Below are 14,050 nucleotides of genomic sequence, written 5' to 3' on the forward strand. Positions count from 1 at the left end.
CGACTATAAGGCAAACGAATTTTTTGGGATATGTTATTTTTTTATTATTTTGAATATAAGCTTTAGGGATACCAAAGGAGTTCTTAAAATCTCAGGGATGACTCCATGTTATAATTCTCATGGACCAAAAATAATTCTAGAAAACAGACTTTTACTAATTGGTGTGTGAAACTAACCAAGTAAATAATAAATGATAAGATATCCTACAATATGAAAACAACGTGCCTTAGACTTTCTTTTTAAAAAAAAAGGAGTTCTTAAAAAATAATAATAAAAGTGAAGAAGGCACTTAAAGTTGCACAGTGAATTAGGGAGAAAAAAAATTTGGAAGAAAAAATTTAGACAAAAAAAGCTTACTTCCCTTGCTCTTCCTTTGAAAGTGTCCACAGGCTTGCTAAATGAACTGTTAAAGCCCTGCATAATTCCAATTTGATGGTATTGAGTAGGTGGACGGAATGAAGATATCCAGTATCATTGATAATTAAAAGGCGATTTTTTTGAGAATGATCACTGAGATGATATATATATATATATATATTCTTTCTTGCAAAACGGTGGGTTGAAACCCACCCCACCAATGGTGACTCTATTTTTGACTTAAATAGATAGATCTATTTTCTATTATTTAGTTAACTAATTCTTCAAAACCAAATCATGTCCGAATTTGTTGAATTTCTGCAATTTTTCAGTCCCCAACGCCAATCTTATGACCATGGACTAAAATTTGTTGGACCTAAAAACTAAGGCCCTCCTTTAGAAGGATTAGATTTTGCTGAGCATATACTATAAAGGAATCTTTTGGATTTTCAAGTTTTGGTTTGACACTGAATTTTGAGGCAAGGACTCCCTAGATTATCTAAAATAATAAGCAGTTGAGATTTGCCGAAGTTTGACAATGATAAATTGGGAAGCCAATATACCAAGATCTCTTTATACCCAAAAAAAAAAAAGCGAGATCTCTTATTGTTTTTCTCATTTCAATACGCCACCCACCTACATGAAATCTACATGGTTGTCGCAATTTTAACTTATTTTTTTACTCATTTCTTAACCAAATCTATGATGAAAGATCAGTTGTTGGAGCAGATCCAAAAATTCATTGTATACTAGCTGAAATTTAAAAAGAGCATTTTTAAGCCGAGTTCGATGTGGCAACATTTATTTCCAGCTAAATTCAATTGCAATTTGAATCGGGCTTGATCAAGCTTATTCCGACCCAAGCTCAAGCTCTTGAGCCACTCAGATTAGCCCGCATCTCTAACCAAATCTAGTGATTTGTCACTTGTTAAACTAATAATCTAATTAATAACCTAAAAGAAGACATGAATTGAAAATTAAGTTGTAGACAAAGATGGAGCAAGGAGAACTCTCTTATACTGGATTTGTTAGGGTTTCTAGAAGAGTATGAAAGATGATATTGGAAGTTGGAACAAGAATGTCCCGCGGGAACCGTGTTGAAAGCTGTCCATTAAATAGCATAACGCGTAATTGACAGTCGTTTATTTATTAAACTGTCATTATATTATTTGAAGCCATTGCAACCGAAGCTTCTGTTTCCTGTTCGGAACGGATCATAGGATCGGTTACCGTAGGACTTCGTTCCTTTCTCGAAGCGTGTGAAGAGCACGTGCGAACGTCATCCGGGAGGCCTTTAGACATTTTATACTGAAAATAGACTGCATGAAATCCAGGGCGCCCAGATATCACGTGGCCAGTTATCCTACGGCCCTAGATTTTCGTGCGGTAATCATTGGATCGATCAGAAGGCTCAAAACAAGCAGCGAGTCGTCGAGGAAGCTTGTAAGGGCCATGAATCTTATGGGCAACAAAATGGTAAGAATATATATATATATATATATATATATATATATATATATATATATATATATATATATATATGGAGTTGGACTGCATGTATTATCATAATTAAAATAAAAAAACACTAAAGTTTTTATTTTTTTTAAAAAGTTAAAGCTAAACATTGAGGTCTCAACTTAACTCTGGAAAGCACTGGTTCATAATATATTGAACGAATTGTATCCTACTCTTGCTATAAGTGATTTTTTTAGTCGATTAGAACTGATTTTATGGACTATAGTCATGTCTAATATCAAGGCTTTAGATTTTCTTATGTAGGAGAGCATAACTAAAGTGTTTATGCGATTTTGTCTATTTCCTCAAATCTTTTGCATCGTTTTGAGAACTAGGACCGAAGAAATCTAATAGAAATCAAGGGAAGGACAAGAGTACTTGAACTCATCTTCCCGTAACCAATCTTCAAACAATTTAAAAGACTGAACTAGTTGGCCTCCTCATTGGAGCACTACTTTTTACGATGCATAAGAATTACAAAACTGAATGTTGTCAACAGGGATAGTTAAAGTAGCATTCTTTGACTCTACCAAAAAAAATATATATCTGCCAAAAAAAATGTAACATACTTTGACACCGAGAAGGGTACGAGTTAGATCAACTAGGTGATAACTTTAGACGGACTTAAATAGATTTCGCATGTTAGATTCAACCTTTAAATTGTATTGGGACAACTATTCTAATACCTTTGTGAAATTAGATTAGGTCTAAGATACAACTAGTGAAATTCTTCATGTATATTTCTATTAGGTTCTTAGCAAGCCTAATTAATCCAAGGTTTTTTTTTTATATGAAATCAACTCAAGCTTCTTTATTTTTTTCTTTGAAAGAATCAATCCAAACTTTTTATTTCGGAAAACAATCAATCCAAGCATTTTCAACAAGCTAAAATCCCTTAAAGAGCATAGCGTCACTCAAGTGCAATTTTTGTATGAAATTTAAATCTTTCACCATATCATGATGTTGGACTATATCAATGTCCATCACATCGCGTAGTTTAATTTAAGAGTAATATTCATTAATTATTATGAAACAATAAAATTAAAAAAATAAAATGAAGCTACTTTTATGCATTAACCTAAATAATACATACTCTAAAATCAAGCAAAACTAGTGTCTACTATTGTTATTGCACATCCAATAGTTCTCTATTTTATAATATCCCCCGTCATGTTCACCTAAGGGCCTTTTTCTTGATCATTGAGATTTATCATGAATTGTTTATCCATTTGATGATGACTACCACTCATCATCATATTTGTATCAACTCAGACATTCATAATATGAAAATAATTAGATTTGATTATCACCCAAGTGCATTGTAACTAAGCTTATAGTCACCCCGCTAAAAAAAATAATTGCAAGGCTTGACCTTGAATCCCAATGAGCTAAGTAGGCTAATTAGTAAGCTGTAACCCTTGCTTGTTTTTCAAAAGAAAAGATAGCAATGCACATTGTTTAAATTTACTATATGTTTAATATACTTAACAAAGCCGAACTAATTCCTTAGAAATATTTTTCTTCCCAGTGTTCAATTATGTGACTCAAGTAGTCAAAATATTGAGGTAGTTTACTCTCTACTATCCATCCAAACTACATCAATCCATATCAAGTGCAAAGTCCTCGACGGGGAGGGTGGGTCACCTACGAGTTACTTGGAGTCCAGCTACCTTTCCTCGGAACAAAGTCTACTAAATAAGCCAATCCATTCGGAGTCCCGTGACCGACTCCAAACTAAATAACGCAAACCACCCCTGTAAAAGAGGCCCGGCGGGTGACGGCATTCCTCCGCTGTACCGCCGGCAAAAATCCCTCTTGCCCCTTACAATTCGATCACCTACCAACCCTAAACTACCAACCTGACCATTCTCCACCCCTCTCTAGATGCCACGTACCCTAATACTCCCCATGGGCCCCACAATAAATTAAATATCGAGCCCCACCGCGTGAGCGGGCGAGGGAACCCGAGGACTCCTTAGGCCGAACGTTTCCTCCCACCGCCCCCCTGCCCTCGGTTTTGCTTTATCTCCCTCGCTCTTTTCCCCTCTGTGGTCTCTCTCTCTCTCTCTTTCTCGCGCTAGCTATTGAGAGGAGAAGAAGGGAGAGCTTGGAGAGCGTTGCGGCTGGTCTCTCTCTCCAGGAATCTCGGAGAAGAAGAAGGGAGAGCTTGGAGAGCGTCGGGCCTGGTTTCTCTCTCCAGAAATCTCGGAGAGGCCTCTAAATTCCGATGGACGAAGAGGGAGAGAGACAGAGATCGGGAGAGAATATAGTAGAGAGGTCCGAGTCATTGCAGGTGGTTCCTTTGGTTTGACTTGTGCGTGCCGGCTGCTCTCCCTCCTGCTTCCATTTTCTTCTCTTTTTATTTTTTTATTTTTCCTCTGGCTGGCTCTTGTTCATGGTTGGCGACTCCTTCCTTCCATGAGCTACGACCCGGTCTCCACCGACCCCATTCCATTCTCGGTTCTTCTCCCTTCTTTTCTTCCGCGTTTCCTCCTTCCCTGCTTCCCCTGTTCCTGGCCGCAGCGGCCTTGGCTCCACGAATCCAATCCTATCGAGACAGTTCGATCCATTTCTCCTCCCTCGGTTAACTTTACTGCATCGAAATCCTCGCTTTGGTTTATCGAATTGGCCGTTCGTATACGTTTTCGGGATTAAATTTGCATCTTTTTATGATTCTCGCCGTCCCAAAACTGTCTCCTTTCTCGGGGAAGAAACGTCAAAATTGTACTTTTTTTATCCCTTCGCGTTCGCATATTCCGATTTGTCATTCTTTTGGAACCCTGAATCCAATCTCTCTTTGATTCAAGGCGTGGACTTTGATTCTCCTATTTTGGTCTGCCCATGGGTTGCACGAGCTCGAAGCAGGCCCGCAGGGACCGGCGGCGGAGCCTGTCGCCGTACGCCCGGAGCTACTCCGTTCCCCTCGGCCCCGACGCGGGCGCCGGCTGCCGAAAGAAGGGCGACGGTTACCATGTGGTCACCCTCGCATCGTCCACCCTCGGCTCTCTCAAGCTCGACCGCGGCCCGAGACCCGACGATCTCGCCGGCTCCGACGAGGAGATGATGAAGAGCTCCAACGACTGCGGCCGCGACCGCCTCGCTGATGAGCTTGGCAAGCCCAAGGCCTGGTCGGAGATGATCGAGCATCGGATCCCGAAGACCCCCACCAAGACCCCGCCCAACGAGCCGGAGACCATCAACGCCTGGGAGCTCATGGAGGGCCTCGAGGACACCAGCCCCCTCCGCCCCACCTCCGCCGCCGACCGCTCCTTCTCGTTCCACACCACCCGCGACGCCCTCCCGGCGCCGGAGTCCCTCCCAAGTTCCAAATTGGCCAACGGATGCTTATCCCCGAAGCCCGGCTGGATGCAGCTAGGCCCCGGCGATTCCATCATCTCCGACTTCGATCCCGAGATCCTCGCCACCTTCCGGAACGTCCTTGAGGAGTTCTCCCCGCCGCACCCAGCCCTCGAACGGCATCTTGAGCCGCCAGAGAAGGTGACAGATTGCAGACATTCCGGCGATATGCCGAAATTCCAAGGAATTGTTCGAGCTCGGATCAACGCATTCCAAGAGAGAATCGATGCGAGGAGGGCTAGCTTCAATTCCAATGCCGCAAAGGTGACGCCTTTGGATAAATGCCCACCGGGCGGCCAGGGGAAGGTGGTGTTCTACTTCACAAGCCTCCGAGGAATTCGAAAGACTTACGAGGATTGTTGGTCAGTGAGGGTGATACTACAAGGCTACGGTGTTCGCATCGACGAGAGGGACGTCTCGATGCATGGGGGATTCAAGGAGGAGCTGAAGGAGATACTCGGGGCCGAGTATGGCAGCGGGAGACTCCCAAGAATCTTTGCAGATGGGAAGTACTTAGGAGGGGCCGACGAGGTGCGCCAAATGCACGAGGCCGGAGAACTGGGCACGGCTGTGGAGGGCTGCGAGATGGCGGCGGTGGGGAAAGGCGGCGGCGTCGTGGAGGCGTGCGAGGGGTGCGGCGGTGTGAGGTTCGTGCCATGCGAGACTTGCTCAGGGAGCTGCAAGGTGTATGTGGTGGAGGACGGCAAGGAGGAGGAGGAGGAAGCGGGGTTCCGGCGGTGCCCCGATTGCAATGAGAATGGCCTCGTCCGGTGCCCGCTGTGCTGTTGAGGATCGGTAGGTTTATTCTGGGGAGTTGCAGAGTGTTCTAGCGAGGTGTTTGATGGATTGTTGTAATATGTATAGAGGGGAGACGAACAAGTGCAGGGCCAAGAGAGTCTATAAAGTTTTGAAAGGTTCCCAGTTATGTCTTTATGGCTTTATTCTTTTCTTTTCTTTTTTCTTTTTGAGTGGAGAAGACAGAAGAATTGAAGTGCATTGATATGTAATAAAAAGAATAAAAAAAAAGAACCAATACAACCTAGATTTAGGTTACTTCTGGTTCTTGTCTTTAGTTCTTAATATTTCTCTTGAAAACTTTGTTTTATATATTTCTGTTACTTCTTGTTGCTCTGTTTTTTCTTCTTAATTGTTCATTTTCTTCCATGACTTTCTAAGTAGAATACACAGGGAATTATATTGCATATCTATAAACTAAAAAAAGATTGAAGCAGTACAACTTGGATTTCTGTTGTCAGAAATCTCACTTTTGTTATCTTTGTTTTTATTTGCTCCTCAAAAACTGCAACCTGCCTATTTGTATGTTTGTGTTCGCGTCTTCTCATTCTTTTTGGCACATGCAATGCACGTTTTGAGAGAAGAGAAAGAGTACAAACTGTTTGGGAGTTGAATTAGGGAAAGAGATGGAAGCTAATTTATTTTGAAGTTTTATGAAAGGTGTCCGATCTGATTGGAAATAAGAAGAGTGCATGATGGCTGGAAAGTAAGTCATGTAATTAGCTTATTTTTAATATAGTTAGAAAGAACATTCTCAACATATAACAAATGACGAACAGAACCAAAGAAAGAGAAATTCTTTAATTTCAAAACTATTATATATATATATAGATGAAACTTATGTTGGGGAGATCTCTGGCTCCCTATGACACCCCAAATTCAAAAATTTGTCACTTAGATGCATGCTGCTGATATATGGTCGTTCAAAAATTATTAGATTTTAATTTTGTATGACGATTTCAATGCTCCTCTTCTTACAGAAAAACAAAAAAGTTGTTGCAGTACTTTTCAGGAACAATGCCATTGATAGATCGTAAGGAAGCAGTTGGTCTCGCCAGCACCACCACCAAATTGTGTGCTCCTCTGTTGTCAACTTATGTGCGACATTAGGTAGTAAAAATCTCTAAATTATAATCCAGTTGTTTGCACCGCACGTAGCTGGAATGAAAGTGACATCTAACTTTAGTAAATAATTTAGGCTTTAGTTTTTAACAGATATAAAAAAAAATAAAAAAGTTCTGCAAATATCAACAAGATGTTGCCTAGGTCAACAAAAAAAAAGGACTAAAGGTGCATTTGATTTGAGACCGAAATCAAAGACAAAATGGAAATCGGAATGGTCTCATTTTCTCACATATTTGGTTCAGAATAAAATTTGAATACTAGAATGGCAACCACTTCTAGTTTCACACTGCATACACATCAGCTTAAAGAACTTTCCCTTCAAAATGCATGCACAGAGACTGATGTCAAACTGTGGATACTAGTGGATCAGTTCCAGGTGGCAATGAATGCAATTCTGTGACATAGTTCTCATAGGCGATGGGGGATTCCCCTTGATACCCAACAACAAGGGACATGTCGAGAGTAAACAATGGACATGTATATGATATACAGGTATGAAGAAGATATCTGAAACTTACTTAATATATTCAATCTGCTTAACCTAACTTGATCTGTAAAATAAATAAGTTATGCGATTGAATGTGTTACCTATTTAATAAATAAACAAGTTGAGAACTAAATTTTTATTTCATTAGATAAACAAGTTGAATCCGAGCTGACAAATTTTTAACCCAATCCAAGTCCAACCAGGCCTATATTCGACACCATCCAACCCAATTGCCACCCTTACACGCACCGCACCCTATTTCTATATGTTAGATTTTCAAAACATTTGGACTCAATGAAATAATTTTGACATGCATTTTATCAGATTTTGCCTCCGAAACTGATTTTGAATGATTAGCCATTTGTTTTGTTTATTTCCTCAGAAGCATATAGCATGTCAAGATGTCAATTATGACAACAGAAAAACAGGATTCCACATTTTACAACTAAAACTTGAGTTCCCGAAATCATGATTACATCAATTTTTATATCTGCATATCTACTCGAGTCATCCAACAGCAAGCACCACCTATAGTCATGTACCATACAATCCATTTTTACCATATAATTTACAATCTCCAAAACCTTATTCGATGTTTAACCTCACATGGACTTCACATTCCCAGCATTCCTTATTTCACTTTTTGTGACCATAGGCGGCCAAATCTGCTGCAGCTTTGGCAGCTTTTGTAAGGGCATCAGAAACCAATAGAGCTCCAGCAGAGAAGTAGCTGCTGCTGACAATAGTATTTGCAACACTCGCAGCTGTTCTCCCGGTGGCAGATGCGACTGTTTTGGTGGTCTCCGATACATGATACCTCTCGTCCACTGATCTAACAGCACCAACACCAGCATTAATCTTATCCGTCAGTCCAATTCTCTTGCTCAGGTCAGCAACCTTCGCTGCAGCAGTGGCCGAGACTTGATAGGATTCATCCAAAGCTTTGGCTTTGATCAAGGCATCCTTGCTTAGTGTATATCCCTTAGACAGCATGGTTTTGACCACATCTTGTGCCATTGTCATGGCTTCCCTTGGAGTCGTTGTGAAATGGCTTGCGTTCGCAGCCTGTTCAGGTTAGCAGCAGGATATGCCAGAAAATTGTTATAGTAATTTGATAAATGTGCAATGAAATCAAGTTCCTCCAGGAGGAGTGAAATGACAAGAGAAGCCTTGCTAATCTGTCCGAATAAGATTATGGACAAAAACTCATGATGTGATTTCAAGCTGCAAACATTATTCATCCGTAAAATCCAAGCATTTCTGTTATATGACTATGACTACCAAAAATATGTAACGATCGTACAAAAGAAACAATACATAGAGCTATGAGAGAAACTACAGCAGAATGCACAAGACTTTGACATGGTTCAATCCAAACCGGACAATGTTCACCATCTGATCTCTAAAAGAAGAGCCAGAAACACCCTAACTACTATTACCCTTTTGGAAATGGATAAACCATTTTCTTTCTTAAAGATTTTTTTTTTATAAGAAAATTCTTTCTTAAAGAATATAAGGTGCATTAGTTTGATAAAGAATATAACAACTAGAATAAGAGACGGTCACTTCCGAAGACTTTTAAAGATCTCCTCCAATGGATATCCTTAGAGAGCTTTTGACTGTCTCTTCTTGTTGCAGCCTTATTTGGATTTGCTGCATAATTATATAACCTAATGTAAAGCTAGTGAAGCAATCTCAACCATCCACATATACCTTGAAGCAAAAAGGGCCGTTGATGTGTACATAAGATTCACATCTAAGAAAAACTAATCAACACGCCTTGAAATAACCAATTGACAATCCCTTTAGTATTTAAATTTTCAGACAAAACACTAGTTAAGTGGTAAATATTGAAGTTTTAAACAAAGTTATTTATCTGTTTGCAAGTTCTCAATCGATTGGACCAAAACTGAAAACCTTGTCTTTATCTGAATCTTCATTTACGTCTTTTTAAGAAAGTTAATTCAAACTGTTAGTGATTTGCTGTTTCTAGACAATATAGGGTTGTTATTCAAAATTGGGATCGAGATAAATTGTATATGTGCCTATATGAAAAGGCAGATCAAGATGGGTGTTAAGTCTCCTATATGCATTGTCACTTCCCTAGATTATAGTTTGATTTGTGAAACATAAAAGCATTCCAGGCCTTTGTTCTTCTTTAGCTTTACTAAGGAAAATGATGATAAACAGCCACCACAAGAAACAATAATAATTGACGACTTAATTATCTCAGTCACGTTGAGGAAACCCTGATTATTTATTTCCCCAACTATCTTGTAATACAGATGGAGGACTCTATTAACCATCTCTTTTTTGGCTCTTCAGTTAGTAGTCACGCGTAGGAACTCCTTATAGATAAGCTGGGTATTCAGAATATCCCTAATGACAAATTTAGCTTCTGGTCAGATTGGAGGCTAGGATGGTTCACACTGAACGCTGTACTGTTACATTAGGAATCATAAAACCTGAAGACATTTTGATAGTGATTTGAGACCTTTTTTGCATGTTATTAAAGATTATGTTTTTCTTTAAGGATACGACTAGATTGCGCTCATCAACTGTGGGTGCTAAGATCTCCCCTCTCTACGCTTTGCTTATGTGGGATGTAATATTTTACCTCTCCCACTTTCATCTCCTTTTGACCTTTCGTGTGTCTTTCTTTCTATTATGTACTTCCCTTCATGAAGTGATTAGATTGTTGCCTAATCTCTGTCTCTCTTTTTTTAAAAAAAAATTGTGCAAGAACATCAACAGATAGCATGGTAAAGATAACTACAAGGAACAAATATACAATTAAAATGGCAAGTGAGGAGCACTTTGTGATGCAGCAATCATAGCAATTACTTGGAGGAGAAACAGTGCAACAAGGGCTAGAATTGTGGAAATTGAAGCTTGATTGGGTGTTATGCACAGGTCACAAAAACTGACATAACATTCAATCTGCTGATCAAAATTCCTATTATGGCCACATTCTAAAATCAACATTGAAAGCCTGATGGTCTTGCCAATGAAGTCCATCAAGCCCAGACTTGTCTGCAATTCAATTGTTTCTAATGTCAATGGAAGCCCAGAAGTGGAAATTACCATTTTAAGAAATTTGTTTTCTTAATTTCATAGGACGAACAAAAATATGAACTGCCTTAGAGTTTCACAGGCATGTTTTACACAAATTATACTTTATCATTCTGGTGTTTTTAACCCAATTCAGGACTTTTCCTATTTTAGTAAAATTTTAAAGGGTTTGCCTATATAATGTTGCCTATGGTTTTGGGCAAAGTAGAGTAGTAGACTTCAATTTGAAAAATAAATAAATAATATCTCCATGTCCTCTCCCTTCTGTCCTTGTGGTTCTTCCTTCTCTCAGGGCACATTGTCTCTTTAGGGTTGCATCACTTTTCCAATTAGAACCAGGACTGACGCAAGGATAAAACATCACAATGTTATTATTAGATGTCTTAGTATTTAATCCTCCAGTAAATTGTATTCAAGTTTAGGCTAATTCATGATTTGAGTCATCAAAGAGCTAAAATAAGAAGTTCTAAAATGCATACCGTGGACACATTATCGTCTTCAAGCTTCCAATAAGGCCTGTCCCAGAAATCACTAGCTTCATCATGGTATCCCCAGCGTGCTATGCAAACAGGTTGATCTACAATAGTAGCTCCCTGATAAAATAAAAAATGACTAGTTTCCATCTCATGCAACAGAGTAATCAATGTTTTAGCTGATAAAACAACTGATGGTTATAAAGTTCATTTAATCAAATGAATGATTAAGAGATTAACCATAAAAGCCTAATCAGGTGGTGAAGAGGGAAAAATCACAAGATTTGTGGGGACAAATGTGGAGAATTTGCCAGAAGTTTGGCAAGGATACAAAAAAATAAAAACTAAAAATAATCAAAATATATAGAATAGTTGATGTGTCTATAAAACAGTGCATGCAAAATTAAGCACAGGGAGAGACAGCATTAACTAAGAATAGCAATAACACTACTGTTGAAAATAGACTGTAGATAACAGCTTTAATAAAGTAGTCAGCCAGTATTTCAAAGACTTAAGTACCATCTGCAAACAATTCATGAAATTTGCGAATTATCTGACATGGATAATATAATTATTCAGCAATAGTTGCAGCACAAAACCAACTAAAAAAATAAAATCTTCAATAGTTCAGAGAAGATTGGAATTGTAGCTTGGGTTCAAGGATCAAATCCAACATCGGACCTGATGGTGATACTCAAATAATTACTATAGTTGTAGGATCATAGAAAACAAAGAAACTAGGAGTTCAACACCACACTTGAACTGAAGAGCACAGTGTAACAACCTAGTCATGTAAAAGACATAAGCGATGTCATCCAGAGTTTTCCATGGTGGCTATGCGCCAAAAGTAAACCAATCAGAGTCAAATGGATCGTGAGTCGTGAGACTGTTCGGTGATGGAACTATTCTTTGAAGCAAAGAATATGGAGATGCTATCATACAATAGAACACTGCAGAACAGTGGAAGAACAACCACGACAAAAAGGACTGCCAGAAAGATGAACTAAACACAAGCATTAATTTGTCACATCACAAAAAAGCTCCCAATAGCTGGTATTAGAAGAACTTACACTGAGCAATACAGCAGTTTCCAAGGAATAAGGTTCTTTAAATGTTACATAAGCAGTGGAAGCATAATCTCCAGACCTATTTACAAAAGCATCAGATCAGGAACAACTTCAAATATGTCTCCATAAAATTATTCAATGCTTCTAAGCAATGAAACTAGACCTTGTAATATAGTCTTACCTGAAGAAGGAAGTGAAACAGTTAAAAAGTATTACTAAAATAATACTAATGTAGCTTATAAGAGATGCAATGTTTGAAAGGCATGGAACAACTACTGCATGTCAGTGTATAATGAGCAGCATGCCTACACAAGCAAGACATGCATTTTAAACATTCTTGAGTAAATTAGACAGATAGACCTAAAATGTTCTTCTTAGGTCCTGAAGCCTGCATCAATTAAAAGAAAATTTAACCAAACAAATAACCATAAAAAGAATATCAATGATTAACAGGCTTCTTATATGAAGAAAAGTAAATTATAATTATCATTGAATTCAGATCCCTGCATTATCACCTGCTGATCTCGATGTGTTCAATTGCCCCAGAAAAGGAAAAGAATTCATAAAGGTCTCTTTCAGTTGCAATAGGGGACAGATTAGTAACTTCCACAGTATACCCACTCATACTCGCAATCCTGCAACTCACCAAACCAAAGATAATTTGAGATATTTTTTACCAAATAAAGTACTGAAAATCAGGGAAAAAGAAAAGAATCATGTTATGTAAAATTAAAGGCTAATTGGAAGAACAATAATTAATATGAGGAAAAATGGACTGTCAGTATATCACAACAGTTGGCCATTTAAATAATAGAAGGTCACCATGAAACAGCAAACAAATGCTACTGAAGATATATTCTGAAGCACTTGTGGAAATAGATGGGAAAAAATCGGAAAATTAACTTATGTTAATTGCAAAAAAGAAAATCATTAACTAAAAATCTTATAAATTCTGCAAGACTCCTCCCGAATTTCTCTTGAATAGAGTGAGACAAAAATTTGCTTGCTCATGACCTAATAAGAATATTTCACCATGTTGATTTACTTGTTATTGTTTTTGGCATTACCAATATAATCAGGTTCTGTCATACATTACGAGGGTGAGTCTGTATAGTTGGATACATAGCCCTAATTTCGGATAATTATTACTCATACAAACCAAATCAGTTCGCACTTATCTTTTTCCATAAAGCATGCATTCAAAGGGGTTTTAAACAATCAATAATCACCCATTTCAATATAGAAGATTAAAAAAAGAAACAAAATTCCTGCCTAAAAGAAACTCAATAAAAAAGGCGCACAACTTCCTAATAGAGTCATCAACTATTGTAATTCATACGTTGATGGAAAACTAGGAAAGATAGGCGGAACCACCAAGTAAGCATGAAATTCGGAATACTCACACGAATTAGGGACATAGGAAAGGAATTAGGGATTCTGTTCTATGCCTAGTCCTATTCCTAATCAAAGGGGATAAACTGGCGGTATCTACGGATAGATAAATTGTCCAGACCAGTATCAGCATCTTATTCAACACATAATCTCATGATTTTAAATCGGCAGCAACATAAACGGTAGCAGAATTGAGGGTTTCGGAGAGGGGGACAGATCGATCGATAGATAGATTGATAGCTTACTTTTCGTGCCTGGGTCTCACCGTAGGTGCTGAGAAGAGAGAAGCGCTTTCCTTCTGCAACTGCCGCTGGTTTTCATACCCCAGAAAATGCGTTCAACGTGAGAAAGTACAAACAAATCCACCACCTTCTACCGGAGAAGATAAGTAACCAAGAAGTTTCCAGTTT

The 14,050-nt window shown here is 38.7% G+C and overlaps 1 protein-coding gene and 1 pseudogene across 2 annotated transcripts; one reads left to right on the top strand and one right to left on the bottom strand.

Moving 5' to 3' along the window:
* Positions 1–3,885: 3,885 nt before the first annotated feature.
* On the top strand, positions 3,886–6,309 carry LOC103717753 (uncharacterized protein At3g28850 pseudogene; annotated as a pseudogene). The gene has a single exon (XR_015973501.1). The product of XR_015973501.1 is annotated as an uncharacterized protein At3g28850 pseudogene (transcript).
* A 1,735-nt stretch (positions 6,310–8,044) lies between these two features.
* LOC103717752 (RNA-binding (RRM/RBD/RNP motifs) family protein) lies at positions 8,045–14,050 on the bottom strand. The gene is made up of 5 exons (XM_008806246.5): positions 13,886–14,050; positions 12,764–12,883; positions 12,252–12,327; positions 11,188–11,301; positions 8,045–8,701 (listed from the first exon to the last, which is right to left on the bottom strand). The coding sequence occupies exons 2-5, from the start codon at positions 12,871–12,873 to the stop codon at positions 8,273–8,275; spliced, it is 729 nt and encodes a 242-aa protein (XP_008804468.1). The 5' UTR covers positions 12,874–12,883; positions 13,886–14,050; the 3' UTR covers positions 8,045–8,272.

This window comes from Phoenix dactylifera, chromosome 15 (assembly GCF_051530095.1).
Source record: "Phoenix dactylifera cultivar Ajwa chromosome 15, Ajwa_hap1_PhDact_Kaust_v1.1, whole genome shotgun sequence".
Lineage (NCBI taxonomy): Eukaryota > Viridiplantae > Streptophyta > Magnoliopsida > Arecales > Arecaceae > Phoenix > Phoenix dactylifera.